Genomic DNA, 22,685 nt, shown 5'->3' with positions numbered 1-22,685 from the left:
AAAAAGGGTCAAAACTGGAAGAAAAACTGGGGTAAGGAAGTTTTTGTTTTCTCTTTTCCAAAGGCACAATCACCTGGGTTTTGACTCAAAGAGGTTGTTATAACTACATGTGCTACAAATGTGAAAGTTACAAGCTATTATTATAAAAAAAGCCAAACTCATTTGATTTAATTTTTCAAGTGCTCTCAAATCTAGGAATACCTCAAAAGAAATAAACCTTGTATTTTGACCAAGAACTGAATATATTGGACCAAGCTTACAGAATCATAGAATCACAGAATGTATTGGGTTGGAAGGGACCTCTAAAGGTCATCTAGTCCAACCCCCCTACAATAAGCAGGGACATCTCTAACTAGGTCAGGTTGCTCAGAGCCCCATCAAGCTTAACCTTGAATGTCTCCAGGGATGGGGCTTCCACTACGTCTCTGGGCAACCTGTTCCAAGGCTTTCTTTGACACACAACAAGGAAAAATGTTTTGTTGAAAAATAATTAAGAAAACACACTGACTCTTGCCATCTACTGCTGTTAGATACACCCAGACACTATGGTGTACAGTTATATTTGTTGGTTCTTAAACTTGCTCTGTGCCAGACATTGGAACAGTGGCCCACCTGGCCTCCATTTTCAGAAAAGGCCCTGTTGCACCCAACAGAAGAAAGCAGAACGTTCACTGCTCCTCTGCCTGGGGCAGAATCTCTCCTGGATTCTATTTCTCAGGTTCAAGAATACATCAATTTTGGAAAACTGCTAATCACCTATCACAAGCAGACCGAAGTCCTTATAAAGAAAGAATTACAGTAAGTTTATTTATAGTTACACATTTAAGAACAAAAAGAGGTGGTTTTTATTCCTATCTAATGTGTTTTCATTTTTTAAATAGCGTTACTCCAAATAAACAGACATATCCTGTTCTTACCCATGCTGCCTTTTGTTATTGGCTTTTACACAGGCTTCTGTTACTAAACCAACATTGCTACTTTTACTTTCTCCTAACCATTGTAATACTGGGAATATTAATCATTAATATTCAAAATCCATGACAAGCAAGAGTACTATGGCAGTAAATTTCATTTAATTACTGCAAACAGTAAGTAGTCAAGACACTATAGTTTCGTCTTCACTGTCAATTGTTACTTGTTTTGGTGAAGATGGCAATCTTAACAATTACTACTGGAAATCAAGATATCTGTGCAAGTGTCCATGAGTTCTGAGAAGTAGGCACTTCCAGAAATGAAGTCCATGCTGACCAGTGCAAACAGAAAGATTTAAAAATTAAAGAAAATACTATTCTTTGAAATTTTATTTCAAAACTTCTTCACCATGAAATTTTTTTTTTTAAAAGGAAAGAAAATAAAATTTTAAAAAAAGACAAAAAAGAAAAAAATGGAGGGAAAAAAAAAGAAAAATGTTTTTCCTTGTGATTTCTTATACTGTTTTCTTACCCTCATCCAACCAGGTATCCGGATTCCTGTGAATATAATTGTCTGTATCACTGAATTATGTTTTGTAGCATCCTTGCCAAGTATGATGTTTGTTCTTCATACATGTTATTTTCAAGATGACTATCTGGTTTTCATTACTGATCTTTTTCATATATTCATTTGACTTAAAGGACCAGGGAGACCATTAGGTCATCTCATCTAACTTTGTGTTTGTATGACAAGCCATTAAATGCCTTTCCATTACATGATTTTGAGCTCAAACTGTTTATACTTGATTATAGCATGAACTGTATTTGGCCAACCTGCTTTCCAGAAAAGCATCTGACTCTTGAGCACATGGAAAATCTGCTATTTTTCTTGGAAGCTTTTTCTATTGATAATTGTGATCCTCATTCTAAAAAATATGTACTTCAGTCCATCTATGAATTTACTGGTGTGTAACCAAAGAAATCTTACTATACTTTCTCTCTGACATATCACAGTTTCTCCTTACCCAGTATTTTCTGTATACTTATAGACCATAATTAGACTTTTTGACAAACGAAAGAAATGTAGCTCTTTGGGTCTTTCATTTTAAGGCATTTCTTCCAGCCTTAAGATGCCTCTGCAGCCTGTTCACTTATCAATGTATTCTAATATACAGATATCTGAAATGTGTTCAGTGTTCCAGCGTTAGTGTTCTCGCTGTCATAAATGTGCCAAGTGCTGTATACCCTGCTGCAATCTAACCACAACTGCATTTTTAGAGGATTATTTGTTTAGTTACTTTATGTATTACCAACACATAATTATCTCCCAGAACTGGCCAGTACTAGCGAGACTTCCTGATCATCTGAGGAAAACTTCTTTTTCCCAGACAGAGATATAAAGATGAGATTCAAGGGTTTAATTATACCCAAACTTCATTAACTTAGGTCAACTGGGAAATATCTGGGAATAAACTCATATAATGTAGATCACTATTCTTTCATCTGTCATTTTCGTGTTTGAGAACAGCCACAAAATGCTATACCCCCCTCTGAACCTAATCACACTCACTGCTAGAGCTCACATTCTTCCTCTCAAACAACTGAGTAATGCTTTCTTAAAATTTAAGTCCTGTAACTCCCCTACCTTCTTTAGAGGGAGTCTTACCTTTAATCCATATCTAACCCAAATTCATTAAAGAACTGTATCCCAAAGAAAACAACAAACAATCATCTGCTGAACTGTTTGAACTGCCCTCATCGATCAGAGCCTCCCTCATTTCTTGAGCTGCTTCATGAAAGATTGAAAAAATGGAAACAATCTACAAAGGAGAAATACAATCCTTACCAATTCATTCCCAATAGTACTGGTTTCATAGCAGATGCCCAAAACCTACATCAAAGACTAGGCTAGGAGGAGCGAACAGTGAATTCGGATGTCAAAATTTATCTGAAGCCAAAGGGACAGAACTTGACGGAATTTGTGTATTCTTCCCCAGTGAGTATTTAGATGATACACAATAATTTCTGCTCCAATTCTAAATTGATTCACTATTTTTTGCTATTAATTGTAAATTATATTTTAGTCACTTAGAATACTCAGTTTTTGAGAACTTCAACACAAGCAGTTACTTGAATTTCATGGGGTTTCTTAGTGAAATAAGGAATCCCACGGTCAAACACTTTTTGTATACACAATGTTGAAACTGTGCAATAATTATGAATATTAGTGAGCATACTCTACCAATTTTGTCAACAAGATATGAAATCAGAAAAATTCATATAGCTCTGCTGCTTCTGTTCCAAGCACTAAAGTCAACATCTCTGGTGAATTTGTTGAGTAGACATCCTCTGGATATTTGTTAATGTTGCAGCTTCTTCCCCTTTAGAACTGGCAGGTCATTATGCTTGTAGTTATATTTCTAATCTATTATTCTGAATATATGTATTTCAAATAATTGTGATACTTCAGAATTTGTTTTACATTAATGTACCATTTGTTTACCTTCTCCTTACAAATTTTCAAGACTACTTCCTGTTCTTTTTATGTCAATCTAAAACTAAAATAATTTTCAAGTACAGGTAGGAGTTGCAAGGAAGTAAAACTTCATATGGTCCACAGAGACTAAACAAAAGAAACAAATTTAAAAAGCCATAATTACCCTAGTTACAAAGCAAAGAAAATGATGTCTTCTCATATAATTAAGTTGCTAGATTCATTGCTTCAAGAAGCAATGCAGAACAAACATAAATAAGTTTTTTTTTAAAAAAAAAAAAAGACAAGACAACTAGACCATCAGTCCATCAGTGGCTTTTACATGGAAATGATTTCTTTATATACCTTTTTATCTACACTAGTGAAGAAACACAGATAAATTTTAATACAATACCTGCATGCACAGCTTAGGGTGCAGACAACTATTTCCCAGTAGCTCCTTTAACAAAGTGACAAGTAGAACCAGCTGACTGTGATCAGCATTTTTATCAAATGCATGATCCCTGGGCATTGCTTGATGCACTGCATACAGGATGAAATTCTGTAATCCTCTTATCTCAATGTTTTCTAAAATAAATTTAAAATAATCTATACATACTAAAACCACTGAGCTTTTTTATGTAAACATGCTTTTTTAAATAGTTGTCAGTCCTTACAAGCTTTCTTTGAAAAGACCCTATTTACCAGAAATCACATCATGAAATTTATCAGATCACGTTACATTATAAAAAATTTTCAAAAGCTCAGTTTTCTATTCTAGGGAAACTGAGAATTCAATAAAGGACTGAAATAAAAGCAGACAATAGTTGTGTGCATGCAAATTAAAAGTATTTGTACATATGGTTTATTATTAAGATTTTTTAAGAGCTCACACATTCCTTTGAGACAACAAGAACAGTCACGAAAAGCTGATCTAAAGGTGGTCTAACAACTAGAATGTCTGAACACGTCAATATAAATAATATTTAATGCTGCAAAACATAAAACAGAAGACTCCCAAAGTCCATAGCTCAAAAATGGATCATAAACTAATCTTAAGCATAAAAAAAGAAGAAAAACTATGTTTAGCAGTATTAGTAATGTTTTAGCAATATATTACTGACAGGATAGACTTCAGGTCACCTATAATCTTGGAAGCATTTGAATTTAAAGGAAAAATCTCCAATATGTTCATATTACTAACAATAGTTTCCAATGTTATCAGAACAATCTGTAGCAGGTTCCAAAACAGTGCACTGCTGAACTGCGAACCTGCAAACTAATCAAGCACACATACAGTTTTACATAAGGTTTAATCAATCATTCAGCACAACTGAATGTGTCACACACTGTGTATTTGAGGTATTACTACACCTTAACACTACTGGGAAGGCAAACTGAAGAGAGCTGTATGTGTTGCATACTTCCAAAGGGTCAGGGAGAAAGGAAGTTGCAGGTCCCTGGGAATCATGAGGAGAAATCAAGCCGCGTACAGGCAGTGAGGAGGGTATGGCATTGCAGTTGCCTTAGAAAATAACCCTGCCAGCCAAAAGCAACCATTTGCATACACTATCCATGACATAATCTGTCCAGTGAAAGAAATCCCTGCATCATCATTCACTTATTTTTAAAAAACCAAAACAAATCCTTTTATGGCTTTTGAGAAACATGATTTACAGAGAAGCCACATGCACTTGAATCATAGCAGGAGATGAAAACATTCTCTCTCTGCCTTCCCTTCACAGACCCTGCTCCTCAGCCAACACATTATACAAGCCACTGTCACAGAAAACAGCAGCCATTACACCTAACACCAGACCTATATGAGACAACCAGCACTAAAACCATAATCCTTTTGGCTGGTGCTAACAGCACAGGACCTCAGCTTGAAGTCAACACAAACTTGCATTTTCTGCAGATTAAACACTGTCAGGGCACACAAAATAGACATTATCATGTATCATGTGTAAGCACCAAGCCAAATAAAAAGAGCAGCAGTAGGCTAGAAAGATATACTTGGGAAAGCATAAAGAGTTTTTTACTGTAATCCATACTGTTTCATAGAACTATTACAATCAGATTCTATTGATCCTGAATATAAATAGTCAGCTAACAGCCCATCAATGTGTATTTTTTCACACATGCATTGCTTCACTCCTATCTAATCATCTACCATTTAATACCTGTTTCATAAGGTCTCCTTATTAGTCAGCCATCATCTTCAATACCAGCAACAGATTAGTACTGTCAGAAAATTTTATCAGCTGCCTTTTCATCCTCTTTTTCAGATTACTATATATGCTGAACAGCACAAAGTACAGAAAAGACCTTTGGAATGCCAGTGACCACCCCACCTTGGAAACCAACTCTGTGTTTCTGATACTGAGTCAGTTTCAAGTGATCAGATGGATATTATATGTAAATTATTTTTTCTTGATTTTATTAGACTATTCAACTCAAGCTTTTAGAATCACACCATCTTCTAGTAATCTTTTTCTATTGATTTCCCTCATTTGATCCACACTTTCATCTGCTCATATTTGAGTTTGAGACAGATCATCTGATGTTTCCATCAAAGTAATTCCAAAACAGCATGAGAGCCACCTTAAACAAAGATTATTATTATTATTTTACCATGCTCTCATTTTCTCTGAGCACTGTTTTCTTATCTTGATTTACCTTTGACCCGAACAGGCTTCCTGCTCCTAGGAGTTTGATCAACTCAGTTTTAGACAGCTCCAGTTAGGTGAGATGAATCCCATCCTCACCTCCAGTATAAGTATAATTTTCAACTTAGCCACCATCATGCTCATTCAAGAAACCTGAATTACACAGATGTATGCTGTAGCAGCTCATAACCTGCTGGAGCTCAAATGTATGAATATAAAAAGGAAGAGAGACTGTATCAAGAGAATAACATTCACTTTACATTAGGAAGACAGAAAACACACATTTGAAATGTCTATGGCCCAAGACATGTGTGTGAAATTACTTCATTTTGATTGCTAGTACATTTTATGCCCAGCCCCATGGTTTCTTGTGATCATTTAAAAGGTCATGAACCTCCCTCAGTTCATTTCCAATTAGAAGATGACATATGTTCAGGGCACTTAAAATTGAAACAAGAGCAGGATGGACAATAACATCAGATACAAACTAGGAATAGCATTTTGACCATTCATTGTTAATTCTGAGTTACAGTTTTTCTTGTCTTTGAGTATTTCTGCATTCCAAACAATACTGCTCCTTGAGGCAGGGGAAGATTAAGATTATTAGGCTCATTACCAAAATGATTCTTATTGATCCTGTAAACTTCGCTTTTGTTCTAATACCTAAATAAATTATAAAAAAAGATTGCTTGAAAAGAATTAAGTGATCCTAGAAACTGCTATATGCATCTGAAGTGCAAAGAGTATGCTTCCTGTGACTTAAAAAAAATAAGCCTTTGGTGGGAAAAGAAGAGAACAGGGAAGAGAAAGTAAGAATGGTAGCACAATACGCTCTATCACCCACTTACATGTTCTTTAGAGGAGACGGTTTGTCACAGAGAATAACCAACAAATGATAATGAAAAAAAAAGATAAAGATATAAAAGAATGGTTATGACACTGTAATAGAGCAACGGAAATACCCAGAATATTTTAAAAATTCTATCTAGACTAAAAGCAGGATTTCATAAAGTATGTTTTGATAGACGTATCTGGGTGAAGTTTCAGTCTCAGCACATTTTGATAACAGTTGTGGAGGAATAGACCACTAAGCATGCATGGAAATCATACGGTTATTCTGAAAAAGGTCCCGAGATAGAAGCTGCATGAAGCTCAAACCTACAAATAAGCACAAAAATTCCTGTCTTTGAAAGTGAAACAAGTGGGTATCAAGCAGAGACTGATACTAAAATCTAAAAGCGCTAGAATTGTTTCAGACCCAGAGTTTAGTGTCTCTCAGGATGATGGCTAAGTGGGGTTTGACAATCCAGGAACCGCTCCGTTTCAACGAAGGAGCCTCCCCGGGCTCTGGTCCGGCTGCTCCCGGGCCGGCCCGGCTCTGGCCAGGGAGGCCCTGTCCGTGGTGCTGATCCGTCCGACCGCGGAGGAGCTGCTCGGGGCGGGCACCTGACCGTGGTGCTGCCAAGGCAACCTCGGGAGCCAGGGCCACCACTGAAGCTCATCGGTCACAGACCCGTGGCACCATCCGCAGCTCTGTCTCCAAATTTTGGCAAATGTGCAAAAGGAAATGACACAACAGATTGATCAAGCTGGCAGGAAGGATAACTGACCAATTTTATCATTCACGAAAGTCCCCAGCAGAATCTGCCTGAGGGTTACTGACATTTGAGAGTCTCACCAAATCACTTTCCACACATTTAGAAATGGGAAAAACTCTTCATGGGAATATAAACAGACTACTCAGCACTTTAGTTGGTACTATTTCCACAACAGATTTTCTGGTCCAAACAATGAAAGCCCATAACATTCCTAACATTATAGCACTGTCCCAGGATGTGAACAAGAGAACTTCATACTCTTGCACATCTTTCTTCAAAGAGGAACTTGACTTTTGAGTGCTCATATCGCAAGCAAGGACCCCAATCACAATAACAACACACACACACCACCACCACCACCCCCATCCTGTTTTAGCGCTCTCTCTTTATGTTCAAAGAGGACAGACTGGGAAGAAGGGGTCTTTGTTCTCTCAGCTAGATTTTGCTCTTTAATGGTTTCCTAAATGGTATCAACAGATGCATCCCTAAAAATCAAGGTACTGCTCAGAGTACTGCTTCTTGTTTGAATGCTTCCCTTCACCTAAAAGTCTGTTTTAACATGATTATGTCAAATGTCTAGATCTGTCGACTCCTTTGCACAAACAGGTACAGAAATCAAATGTACATCTACAGTAAGGTGATAAACCAGTTTCTGTAATAATTTCTCACAATTGTTCCCTATTCCACATACAATTTTAGAGAGGACAGAGTGTCCTTCTCCTTGAAGAAGCAAGTTGCATTTCACAAAGAAAGCATTATAACTTGTTATCTGATAATGAAGAGAACCTGATAAATATACTTTATACTAAAAAAAAAATCAAATTCCTTCACAGAATAACGAATAATGAAAATTGTGTCTCCTTTTCAGATATCACTGCTTCAGGCTGACTGTAGATGGGGGCTGGTCTTGATATCTCTGTTTCATGAGGTGATACAAAATTCTAGAAAGTATACTGGACCTTTTCTTAGCTGCCAGGGATTCTGATACAAAGTTTGCAATATTTTATTTCCTGTACTATTTTAAGCAGGGAGTCACATGAACTGCCCTGAAAAGAAAAATATTTGTACCTTCCTTCCAAGCTTACCCTGTCTGGCTCCAGAATGCTTTTTAATTAAGCGGTATCTTTTGTCAGAGGTACAAATGACAAATTTACTGCCTAAAATACCAGTGACAAGGCAACTAGGACATATGCTGAGCCCAGCAGTGTGAAGCATCATAGGTTTCAGTGCCTAAATTCCAGATGTAATTGCCTATCAAAGTAAGTCCTCACCACTGCACTGACTATTGTTAGTTCTCACACTGCTCCTCTCACCTTTTAGTGTCCAATTTTGGAATATGCTTTATGCTTAGAAGGACACTGAGTCCTTCTGGTGAGCTTATCAAGTTTTAACTGGTAGTAAACTGCATTGATTTTCTGTTGGAGCATGAGCTGAATAAAATACAATTTTCATTTCCTACATGAAAAGCACTGGTTCGCAGAATGCCTGTACAAGTTTTAACTCCTTTCTAAACAAAAAGATTTCTTTAAAAAATTTTCAAAAGTATAATAGGTGCACACCAAAACATTTTTTACTTTCTGTCTCTTTGCCAAGGGGTAATGAGATAACTAAGCAAATTTCATGCCCATCCCACTCTGTTTCTTCACAGGGGAAAATACGCAGCACAAGTTATATGTGCAGTGAATTTGTGCTCATGAAACGGGCACCCTGCAACAGAATTCAGGCTGGCGTGTGGAAGAACAGCCAACAGTGAAGTTTACATTAGAACAACAAAAGTATCCTAATTTATCATAGTAAAAAAAAAAAATTATTACTTCTCTTCTGTCAAAACATATTTGATATCAGTGGCTCCCACATACCAGTTAAACACCTCACTTCACTGAAGGTGTGAGCTATTTGTGGCTTTTGTACACTTGACTGGAAAAGAAGTCATTATATACATAACAGCCACTATAAAATTCATGATGATTTAGCAAATATTGCATGAAAATTATAAAAATGAGAATAAAAATATTATTATGTACACAAGTAGCTATAGTGAAGACAAAAGAAGATTTAAGAATGGCATAATTTTCTTCTTCCAGTAGTGTCAGTTTATGATCTTAGAGAAATTTTGTGCCTTATGAAAGAAAAATGATCAACAGCTAGTTGCATACAGCAAGATCTTGTAACAAACTTTTGAGAGTATAAAATCATGCTTTGATAGCTCAGTATTTTCCATATAATTTTACTTCTTTTTTTTTTTTCCTTATCCAAGTCCAGAAACACAATGCAATTTATTGCTTCCACTGAATAAAGAAAAGGAAAAAAAGTGCTTTTGAATAACATAAGTAATGCAGAAAATGGGACACATTCTGGTGGGAAACTGTATCTGTTGTATAAATATAATATATGCAGCTATAAATATAATATGTAATACTCATTCCAAACCATAGTCACCTCTTAAGAAATAAACACTCAAGTCAAAGCAGGGTAACCGACTGGCAGTGCACTCCTGGCATTTGTCAGGAGTATTTGTCAGGCTGACAGTAATATTAACCACAATCCATTTCAGTGGCTTTGGTTTATCATTGTGTGACTGACGTTCAAAACAATGCCATAAGAAGCTGCTTAAATAAAGTGTTGGTTTAACCTATACACTGCAGTACTTTAAATCTGTACTAACCGCGAACTTCTAGCTAATATATTAACAAAAACATTATTCACATTCGACACTTTATAGTACCTAATCTTAACTTGCAATTACTTCAAAAAAACCCCAAAACCAAAAACCCACACCACGCCAAACTTCTTGATTTTTAATTTTCTAAGTAACAAAAACAGTAAAAATACTGAACTGACATCCTTTCTGCCAGACCAAAATCAAAGTTTTCCTTTTCTTCAGTCATCGGAAGCACTAAATTCTGATGCGTTTCTGGACGTGGATAAGAAAAGAAATAAATAAAAGACCGTTCAAAGTAAAAGACTGTTAAAACCACGTAAAAAGTTAAATGAAATATCTTTAAATATTTTTTAAACCTTTAGCAGTGCAAAAGCATAGACATGCTACAACACATAATTAGCACTTATTTTGAAGCATCACCCCCAATATAACAATACTACAATGAAAATATCACAATATACATGAGATTCAAAGATTTTAATAGTTGAATATTAGGAAGGTTTTTCAGATATTTGCCATGAATTCATCATCTTACACAAAGTCTAACATTTAAACTACATAGAGTTGACACTGCCTACACACGCCTAAACAGTAACCAAAACTTGAACTGCTGTATCTGACACAGGTATGGTATAAAGACTTTCACTGCGTATGTGGGATGGACTGGCATTCATCCAGAACAGCAGTTACATTTTCAGAAACAAGTGCACTACCTGATCAACAACATTTAACAGAACATAAGGGAAAATGCATGTTAAATATACACATATGTATAAATATTCACTATTCTCTAACAACAGGGGCAGTTCTCTGCCGATCACCTGTTAAAGACTAAAAGCTCCTAAGAATATCATGTTACAGGCCTAAATAATATTAACAAAACTCCTTCTACTCATAAGGAATGACAGACATTAACATTGTAATATCTATTTCCTGTATTAAGTTCATAAATTTCAAATATATGATTGAGAAGGTTAAGTATAGATATAGATACAACCTAAGCAATGTCAACTTGGTAATGTCCCTAAATAATGTCCTCTCAGCAACAGCAATGGAAAGATTTCCTCAGATCTGAATGTATACTTAGTGATCCTCAAAGACTATTTTCATGAACACAGAAATCCATATAACCAGTCACTATTAACAAAAAAAATTGCATAGAAAAGAGCAGGTTTGCTATCCAAGTTATTAATGGAGGCCAGAGTGGTACCTAATCTAAAACGAGAAGAAATTACTTTACACTGCACTCGGTTCTATTTCAGGGTGGAGGAACAAAGACTAGGATTATAGCACTGACTGAACTGACTGGTTTACAAATGAAAATACAATTAAAAGGAGATGCCCCAGAAATATAGCAGTTGGAGAATCCTTTTTTCCTGTCTTGAATTATTTTAGCAATGACATGATATATGCAGAAGAGTCATTTAACAAAAGTTAATGAAAAATGAGGTTGCAAAAACCATGTCATAATCAAGGAAGTTATCAATGATTAATAAATTTCATTTATATACTAATTCAAGCTACACATAGCTGATGTTACTCGTAGGTTTTCAATATTCACTTAAATGTGATCCACAACTGTAATCTAGGTTCATGATAGGTATTTTCAGTTGTAAACTACCCTCAGATATTTTTTGGCCTGGTGATTACTAAGAAAGCAATTATTAAACTCCATAATAAGAAATTGTTTAAAAATATTATTTACTTTCAAAAGATTTATTAAAATATAAAATATGTGTAGGTTTACACATGAATATGGATTTGTGTCAGTAAGACATTCTGAGAAAGTTCAGAGTTCATGACTTACTCAAATTAAATAACACTATTAGAAAAAGTTACAATGATGGTACCTCAGTATAACTCTGCTTTGGATTTAAAAAACATTATTCCTTTATTTTTATTTGTATACACACACAAAAGGTACAGTATAGTCTGCAAACATATATACATATATATACACACACACATATCAACATGTATACATATTTGACGACTATACAATAGCTTTTTAAAGGTTAAAATACTAAATCTGTAGTAAAAAAAATATTTTTCTAGAGATTTTCACAGATCTGTGTCTAACTTAATAAATTGCAAAATGAAAGCAAGAACTTTAAAAAACTGCCTTACTTCTTTGGGGCTTTTTTTTCTATCAAATTACCAATTTGTACGGAAGACTTTCGTGAAAAATCAAGCCATAATTAAAATATGTTCTTTACTTTTTCCACTAGTTAACTATATAGCTCCATGTGCCAATCATTTCCCACAATAGCTAGCTTTTAGAAAAAGATCCTGTTTGATGATCAGTGCACCTAGTCTTTGTAGAGAAAATGAGAGATGCTTCTACTTCGTAAAATGATATATTCCTTTCTTGGAAAAGATGGAAAGAGAATAATCACATTTTATAAAGCTCTAAACAGGCTGTATAATATTGCATATGCATGTGTTTGTTCAGGAAATAACTTTAGAAAAAAAACAAAGCTACTCTGCCAGAAAGGAGTTGTTCAGAAAAGTCATTAAAAAATGACAATGTCTGTCTGACAAAGGACAACTGCATTACTCAAGCATACCTGAAGGGGATACACAAAGGAATTGAAAAAATAAAGTTTCTACTTACGGGAATAAGGGCAATGATCTAAAAGTACTTAAAATATAATGGTATTACAGGCTTTGCTACTAAAAAAGCACAGTTCTCATGAGAAAACCAGCAAATTATCTGGCTAATTTTTAATCTTTAGCAGCCTCAGCATTCCTAACTTCATTAAAATTTGAAATTAAATGCAATGCACACGCTCCAACTAAGAGCACCTTCCATTAACACTTATTAAATTGATACAACCAGTAACAATGAGAATACACCCGTTCTTCCACAATCTGATCCCTATTATCAGTATACACATATAGAAATCAAACACTGTTAATGGTTGTGCATTTAGCATTAATGTATCAAATGCAGCAGAAAGCATTAACAAGACTGAAAGCTACTGTGATAAATACTAGAGAAAAAAAAAAGCTGTATCTGATGACAAATACCTTTGACAAATCCCTGAAGTTGCTAGGAAGTGTAAGGTCCAACTCCTCTGATTCATAGTTGGTGATAACCCAAGGGAAGACAGGGTACTGATTTAAATCATTGTAAGTTCGACCTGACAAACAACAACAACAACAAAACCCGCTGTGAGTCAAAAGAGTTATAGTTAACTAAAATACCAACCTCTAAAGATACAACAATATAAGTTTATGAGCTCTTCAAAAGAACTGTAATTTATTTCAGGTCTTTTATCATTTCCATATTCTACTTTGCTTTATTGAAAAGGATAATGAAAAACTTCACAAACTGCTAGCATTTAATTTAAAACATTGCAGCCCATTTCGCTTTAATTGTAAACTCTTGCATACAGTAAGAGTGATGGTTAAATCCATTTACTATGCATTTCTCCTTTCCTTGTTTAGGTCATCTTGTCTTCTGTTTCTTTAAGGTGAAACACTTCAAAAAATGGATACATAATGACTTTCGTTGATACTAAAAATTAAAGCAATATTTAAAAATATTCAATTAATCATATACTATACATAAACATGCACTGGTTTATAATTTTAAAATGAATAATTTTTACACGGATTCTGTCTCTTTTTGTGATATTGTTGCAGAAGTTCATTCATTCGAATCACCTCCAATCAGTGTGCTCTCACTTTTGCCTAGCCTGGTCTTGAAAGTCTTAAAGGACAGGTTTTTACTTCTTCCCCAGGAATACTATTTCACAACCCAATCTATCAGGTTATCAGAAAACATTTTCTACAACTCCACCTAAGTTTTTCTTTTTCCAGTTTTCTTTCACCATTTGGTATTTTTCCTCATTTGCAGAATTTTTAAGTGGTATAGTCAGATCCTTTCTTTCCCTAATCAGCTGGTTATGTTGCACATTATCTCTTATTCAGGATTAAGGCTACTTACATGACACTGTGGTTCAAGTTGATAGCCATCACGACAATCTTTTAACTCCCCATCACACGCAACTAAACTTCCCCTTTTTCTGTAATACTCTCTTTTTGTTCCTTTTAACCTCAAATACCAAGTAGGTAAGAAATCACTATATTATTTCAATAATATATTAAAGCTGAAAAGGATCATTTGCTAAAGCCACAGAAGACAGTGTCATGAGCTTGCCTCATTCCACTTTGGCAGTAAGGAGCCAAGCAGATCTACCCCTATTTTTATAATATTCGCCAGCATCCTGGTATCTCTGACTTAACGACTGATTACAGAAACTAGTAAAACTGACCATTTGTATAAAATGTAATTAGTGCGAGCAGAGGCATTTCTTATACCAATCGTGTTAGCAAGAGCCATGTTTGAAAGGGAATTAACGGACCTTTCAACACTGTCAATACCATAGAAAAGAGCTGAAAATTGAGAAATTTTGTAAGCTGCCCTGAGAACAACATATGTTGGAAAATAAAAGAGAGGTCATGAGACCTAACAATTAACCTCCATTTACTAAACAAGTCAAGTTGGTTAGAAGCTAATGGGGTAAGATGGGTTAAGTGAAATATAGCTTATCATTTACAGAACGGTTAGGACAACTATACAGAGCTATAAGGATTTAGGAATGGATGAATGCTGTCCTGGCACAGCAGCACTGGTGATCCAGGCACTATGCTCTTTTCTGAGATCAACCATACACCCTCTAACAGAAGTATTTCTTGGCCCCAGGAATATCCTGCTCCCCAGCTGAGACTTCCCAGAGGGTTCCAGCCTTACAGAGAACTTGTTGCTGTAAGTTTTAGTATTCGTAAATACTATCTTCCCTAAGTAAGTAGTACTTAGGGAAGATAGTATTTACGAATACTAAAACTTAGAACACTAAGGGATAAAGAAGTTACTATTTCTGAGACTCTCCTAAATAGCAGACAGTCTATGTAGATCCTGTCCTCCCACAACAGTCACAATATTCTGACTCTAGAGATATATTTTAAGTGTAGTTCAGTACAGCATTATGAATTGAATGTCTTTCTAGTCTTACATAAACATAAAAATAATTATGAATAAAGAACATTTAGAAGGATTTTGTGAAGTTGTTCTTTAGGAGAAAATTGTACATAGAAAAAGTTATACATTAAAAGGGCAAAATCTATTAGTGCCTCAGGTCTGTTGAGGCTGTGACCCAATTAACTCCTTTTCTGAGTCATTATAGTAATTTGTGTTACCTGCTATAGTGTTTAGAAACATCAAGTATTCAAAGTTGGAAATTTCTCGGTGTTGCCATCGCTGGGTCATGTTGGAAGCTTTGAAAATCTGTCGTGGACTAGCTAAAGAAATGCGTCTGGAAAAAAAAAAATTAGAAAAAATAATGACAAAACCGGGTGGGTCGTCCTTTTTACCCATCTGAATTTTAGTGGCAGTTGTACATATTCTTTTTACTAGTTCTATGCTAGATTTCTCTGGAGATCAAATTACTATTTTGGATACTCAAAGTTCATTTTTTAAGTTTTATAATCTAATACGAACAAAAGACTTAAAACATCTGACAGCTAGATATGTCAAGATTTGAAAGCTTTCAAACAGAAACCTTTACAGCTGTGCAAATTCAGCTGCTCCATGAAGGCTTGATGTATTACAGAAATATGTTACTAGTGATTTAGAGAGATGGTAGACCATTAAATAAGAAAATTACAGGACTTTTAGAATTTCACATAAGAGTAAAGTCATCTTTTAGGATAGGTTTTTAAATCCCTCAAGAACAAAGGAAAACAATGGTAAGATATAGAACTTCATTATGAAGTCCGTCCTCTTGAGATTTAAAGTCTGGGCAGTGTTGGGGAGTTAGTCATAAATAACTCAGTTAAACTTTCAGAATTTGATGCCAGTTCTCCTAATGTTTGTGAAAGAAGACTACAGAGTCATTCCTTGGAGTGATAAATCAAAGCAGAGAAGAGCTTATCATAAAATTCCCAAGACTGTTTTGTTCATAATAAAAACATCTGTAAATACCAGAACCACATCATTTAGGGGGGGGGGGGAATCTAGATACAGTTTTACTTAATAAATATTTACAGGTATTGGTAAACAATTAAAGGAAACAGTTACATTAACGGATTTTTTTATTACTTTAATAGACTGCATTATATTGTAAACCAATTTATCAGTATAAATGGATGTGAAATTTTGAACAAATGTGTCTATACTTTCATTTATACTTAAAAATTTTCACAAGTAATTTGCTTCTGTAAATAGAGATCCTTAAGTTCTTACAGTGTCTCTAATTGCAATTCAAGAGAATTTTTTCTTGACTTGATGAAAAAAAGGTAAACTACAAAAACAACAGAAAACATCCCCACTATTTTAATGCCATTTCTGTGCACAGAAATCTCTAAAAAATAAAAATCTAAAGTAACAACAAATCAAGATACTCCTTAAGGATTGATGTTTCTTGTAAAAATTTTGAAATCAATCTATTTAAAATAATTTATAATTCATTAAAATACAAGAGGTAACCAATCCAACCAGAGACGGGGTATACCTCAAAAACTCCTATTTCCATCAGCTTCAGCGAACATTAAACTGCGCTGCTTATTTCATCCAGAGCATATCTAGTGATCAAGCCCTAATCTGATAAAAAAGATGTAGCAAACTGAATCATATTCTTCAGTTTTAGGATCCAAACACACAGCCTGACATTGTAATACTAATTTCTCACCACATAGGCTGGTTTGATGAAAAAAGAACTCTTAGAACTGACAGATAAAATTAACTCAAATTGTCAAATACCTGGTCTGGGGTAGTCCAAAGATAGTACCAATACCGACCCGAGGCAGACAGTTAACCACTTTCTTTACTGTTGCTTGGTCAGGAAAGTTGAACATGACACCCACTGTGAAGAGGAGAATTGAAATATGGCATGATTTTACACCTTTTATTTTAGGCTTTCTGGCCCAATAAAATATAACCCTAAGCTTGGGTGTTGAACAGGTGAAAGATTAGACATGTTTCCTTCCAGTTACTATATACTTTTTTATAATTTCCTAAAATATAAGCGATCTAAAAATCTAAATAACAATCTAATTAGGGTATCACCAGTGGACATTTATGACTTCACAGAGTATGACTACAGGCTCCGAAACAGGAAAGTGTTTGTGCACATGATTGATATTCCGTTGGACAATATGCACTTCAGATACACACAACAATGCTCTGTGAGATAGTGTCTGAATACCTACCAGCCGCGTTTAAGATTAGAGACCATTTTAAGCTCAGACAAAAACTTTTTGACTAGCATACTAACTGCACAAAGCATGTTACCTTACAAAACATTTACTGATTTCGGGACAACAAAGCTTCATATCATTACCAAAACAATGTTTTACATTTTTAAAAGTGTCACCTTAAGACCTACTTTATTTGGTGTCTTTGCATACAGTTTTCAAAATATGTTTTTCAGAATTTCATTATCAGTATAAAAGCACCAAAAGTACCTGAAGAATCTTAGTTTAAACTGCAACGGCATCATATAACCTGGTTTAAAATAAAATTTGGGGGAGAAAATAGCAGAAGAAAGTTCTCCAAGTCTCAACACACTATATTTTGAGTGACTTGTCACAGTACATATGCGTGTCTGAAAAAGGAACTGAAGAAAGGGGAGGGTGTAAAAAGGTTCATAAACAAGGTAAATCCACATTTATTTCTTAGTTGCACTAGGGTCTAACTGAAAGAAATTATTACTAAAAATAAAACGTGAAGGTATACTAGTCACTGGTGTAATCTGGTAGTGAAGTTCTTCCATTATGATGTTCTTAGTGTGTATAACAACTATTAACCCTTGAAAGGGACAAAAAACCCCTTCATGCATAACAGATCAGAGGTAGGTATGCCTTAAGCAGGAGTTTCCAGAGAATGCCAAATAAACACATGGATATAAATGAAAGCGAGGCATGGCTAATTCCCAGTTATCTGTAATTCCCAGTTATCTGTTTGATCATAATTCCACATTGGGAAAAAAAAAAAACTGAAAATGAGAAACAAAATTACAAAAATATATTAACTTAAATATTGAGACACTTAATCCAAGACCTTCTGCTATCTACACAAATCCATACCAAAAAAAAGATGCAACTAAAAGCCAAACAGAATGCACATTTCCCCATATCAACACTTGCCATTCCTCTAAACTCACAGTACCTCTGTTTGCCATGAATATCTCCAGTGCTGTATTTTGCAAAAGATAACGTCGGGAAAAGATAGATCGAATCTCTGAAAAGAGCCATTTTCCATGGAGTCCTTCTGTATACGCCAGAATCTAGTAGAAAGAGACAGAGAAAGAATGTTTTAAATATGTTGTCAATATAGGTAATACCTTGCAAAAGAGAAACTGTTTGACCCACAAATATGGATTCTATTAATTCTGCAATGCTGCAAAATCTGCAGCAAAATTAAAATATGCTCAACCTTCAAAACTTGCTATGAACCTATAATGGATTTTTCAACTACTCACGTCAGGAATTTTAAATATTTGCTTATATATTTTCATTTAAAGACAACTGCCTATTTTACATAACCAAGGGAATTTCAGCAACATTATGAAATGTTTGGCATTTCAGCAAAGCATAAAAACATACTCTGAAATGTATTACTAATGTCATTAGATGTATCTGCACTCACTTTAGCATTGTAATAACAGGCCTGTAACAAATAAGCAAGAAAAAATGTCTTTAAAGAAAAAAATGTTCCTTACGTTTATCATTAAGGCAACATTCATTAATTCTGGAACTATAAAGGTTGGCCGTATAAGAGGTTAAGTATCATTTTGTCAGCTAAGGTTAAACACAAACCTGCAAATGAACTCAGCATAATCTCTCTATGGAGTAAGCGGTTGTCAAAGTAACTTGTTACAATTCCTGTCATCCCATCTGACAGACACAGATGCTTAGTCTGCTTCACAATTCAAACTAATCCCATTTTCAGTCCTCAGCCACTTTGTTTCTTTGTTGCTTCACTTCTTCCTTTTAATTTCAAAGCTTAATTATGTAAGTGTTAAGGGACAGGGAGATTGGACACTTCTCTGCCTCAGATCAACAACCCATAAGCGAAGGAAAATCTGAAATTTGTCAATTTTAGCCAACACAAAAGCACTTATCAGAAATCCATCACAGAAAAGGTGATTCAGATACAATGCTAGTTAACATCACTCTCACTAAAATTTCATTTAAGTAATATATTGCATATAAAAAAGTGAAATTCAAGCCTTTAACACAACTAAGACTGTAATTGAACCAAATCATTTCTTTATAGGTTTTTAACAAAGGAGGATTTTGCCTCACATGTAGCATACACTCACAAAACCCCTGCATTTTTGTAGCGCAGAGAACAGAAGCAACATTATAAAACCACTAAACAATACAGCATAAAATACTGTACCACCTTTGTGAATTAAAAGCAAACAAGCCTGGCAAACCAAAAGCTGATAGCACAGAAGATCAGAACGTACAAAGCAAACCATCTCCCACATCTTCTTTCTTTTTACTTAAATCTGCCATCTTCCCCTCAATACAAGTGCCACAGACAATTTCTCCCCCAACACCCACACAGAAAGAGAAGGAAAAAATGAATAATTATTCCAATACAAAATTCTAGAAATGTGATGAAAGGACCAGAGACTGTCAATAGTTGCTAATCATTTCTGAAACTGGGGAACTAACAAACTTGGGCCACACTGACACTTTCCATATCACATCCATAACCCATCCACACTAATTGGCAGATTTGTATAATTCTATGGTGCTATTCAGAACCACTGCGGCTGGCTTTTGTCACACGCATATAAATATCCTTTAAAGAGCACAACATCAAAAGAGGTAACAAAGGAGACAAAGTTGCAGCGCTTGTGTACAAAAATCTCTTGGCATTTTTCTGGTATTCATCCATCGTACAATCTTTAAATTGGAGCTTATAATTTCAGTGATTATTTTTTGAGACAGACAGGAGTGTGATGACCTTCACTTTTCTGTAGTAACAATTAAAATACAACAGCCAGCTGTCACTATCAGTCTGTGCATCGCAAATTCACACACTTATTACACGGATACCATGAGTAAAATCAGCAAGTAATTATTACTTTTACCCTGTGAAGCGAGCATTTTTTGTGACAGTGAAAACCCTGCACGTGGCCAAAAGCTCATTGTGTGCAACTTCTTCAAAATGAGAAGAAAAAGTGCTGACTTGAAAATAGCAGAGGTGGTTTATATCGTGCACCTTATACAGTCATGATAAAGTTACTGAATTCAGTGTAACAGGATTTACAGCAGAAACTGGAACTGCACTGCAGAAACACTACCAGTCACCACTACAACAATTCCTTAAATCACTCATTAACAGAAGTTACCAGGAACGAGAAGCAGCTGAGGCCTAGCCCAGCAAGGCCTTCGTTTCGAGTTGGAATAGTGTCTGCCTGGTCTACAGCTTCACTTCAAAGTCTCTGGAGTTCAATTAAAATTGGATTAGGTGGAAGCAGACCTTCTTTGGGACACTGTTCTCTGAAACTCCAGGCACACTGACAGCACCCTAGACAGAGGTCTAGCCCGCCAATGAACCAGTTGCTATGGAAACTGCATCATTACCACTGCTCCGTGCTCATCACACCACCTATAGTAGATGAAAGGTCCAGAAGATAAACATGTTTCTTTTATGTGTATTCCTAAGTATTCCTTACAAAAATCCAACTCAACCTTTTATTCCCTGTGAAATATCTGGTTTTATTAATAGAACCTCCTAGTTGCAGAAACTGACTCATACTTCAAATTAAATTCAGCATTTTTATTCTGGCAAGGTGATTTTTTTTTCCTTCATTTTTTTAATCAGTGTTAGCACTTCTGATATTATCAGAATTACAATTTTCAAAAACTATTTTTGCATTTGCCTGTTTTCACCCATAAGCCACACACCATAGAATTCTACTTAAGAATTTAAGAACAACTATCTTCTTCATAGTATTGTACAGTAAGTTGAGTTTAAAAATAACTAATTTATTTCTGTCGTTTGTCACCAGCAGTTTTGGAACAACTTGTGGAGCAGATACTAATGAGGGTGTACAATCTAATTTAATCTGAACAAATAGTACCACCTTCTCCAGACGAAAAGGTGGTTATAAAATTTCAGTTGATTTGACACATCAAATTGCAGTTTAATCTGCTGCACATTTCATCTTTTTCAAAAGATACTGCACCTTACAGGAGGAAAGACAATTTATATAGCTTACCATTGCATTTAAAAATACTTAAACAAATGAGCAAATTGCAAAGTTCTATGGTTCCAAAAATCTCATTAGATAAACTGCACTGTGATTAGACTTTGGCAACACCAGACGAACAGACAGCATGACAACACTACTAAAAGTACAAAATTACTTTCACCTTTGCATGAAGTCCCTTCTTTACTTCAAGTAATAGAAATGAAGGTGTAAACCTGTAATCAGTCCTCATACTCATGCTGCAGGCTCTGACACTGCACAGCTGGAAGAAACTCCCCAAGAAACTAGTAAGTAAAGAATAGCCAGCTTCAATTTCCACTTCAAGGAGATTCTGAAATCAGAGTCGCATCAAAACTCAGGTAGCATAGTGCTGATCACAAATTAAGACGATAAACAAAAAAGTTCTCTCCTCACGATTCATAGCTGTGTATCAGCTAATTTCCCAACATTAAAATGCTCACTTGGAAGCTATTCTGTCATTTTACAGTTTTGAAAACAAATGCCCTAACTTTTCTTTAAAACCCTCCTTGAATCTTGATCATAAATAATGTCTTGTAAAAGATTACATGCAATAGTTAAAAGATACCAACACTACAGCTGCCTCCTGAATCAGAAAAGTAGTATCTTACTGAAGACTAAATGAACATTTTGTTTTACCTTTTAAGCAAACCAATCAGCTATTGAATATTTTACTTTATTTTAGAGAAAAGTACTATTGATCTTGAATCTTGATGTGAATAGGCTACAAATAATTAAGTGTGCAAACGGGTTATAGAACTGAAACAGTAATTGAATAATTATACTATTTTAATGTGCCAGCCATTGTACTTATTAACTAGAATTAATTAGTGCCACAACTAAAATAAAAACTAAATAGCTTATTTAAAAAACTGATGTATGTTTGTATATTTCCAAAAAAGTTACGATGTACCAAACAAAAAATAAAAATAAATTTGAAAAAATAAAGTATTTAATTTGCATTTCAATTTGATTGTAGTTGACAGATAAAATCCATAAATACATTCTTCTAGCAGCAATCCATCATTTGGGGTCATTCTTGTTCAGAAAGGCAAAATTACAGCACTTAGAGGTTACAAAACCTGACTCTCAGTTCATGAGGAACCTGGATCTCCAC

General features: G+C 35.0%; 1 protein-coding gene across 3 annotated transcripts in view; it reads right to left on the bottom strand.

The window, feature by feature from the left end:
- Positions 1 to 22,685, bottom strand: part of LRBA (LPS responsive beige-like anchor protein) — a 421,265-nt gene that overhangs the window by 117,334 nt on the left and 281,246 nt on the right. For all 3 annotated transcript variants that reach the window (XM_086464075.1, XM_086464077.1, XM_086464076.1), the window contains exons 40-43: positions 18,487 to 18,604; positions 17,080 to 17,182; positions 15,519 to 15,634; positions 13,344 to 13,456 (exon numbers count right to left, since the gene is read on the bottom strand). In XM_086464075.1, coding sequence (XP_086320201.1) covers positions 13,344 to 13,456; positions 15,519 to 15,634; positions 17,080 to 17,182; positions 18,487 to 18,604 — 450 coding nt within the window. The remainder of the gene's footprint in view (positions 1 to 13,343; positions 13,457 to 15,518; positions 15,635 to 17,079; positions 17,183 to 18,486; positions 18,605 to 22,685) is intronic.

The sequence above is a fragment of the Leptosomus discolor genome, chromosome 4 (assembly GCF_034619465.1).
Source record: "Leptosomus discolor isolate bLepDis1 chromosome 4, bLepDis1.hap2, whole genome shotgun sequence".
Lineage (NCBI taxonomy): Eukaryota > Metazoa > Chordata > Aves > Leptosomiformes > Leptosomidae > Leptosomus > Leptosomus discolor.
The sequence above is the reverse complement of the archived record's forward strand: the minus strand, read 5'-3'. Positions and strand labels throughout refer to the sequence as shown.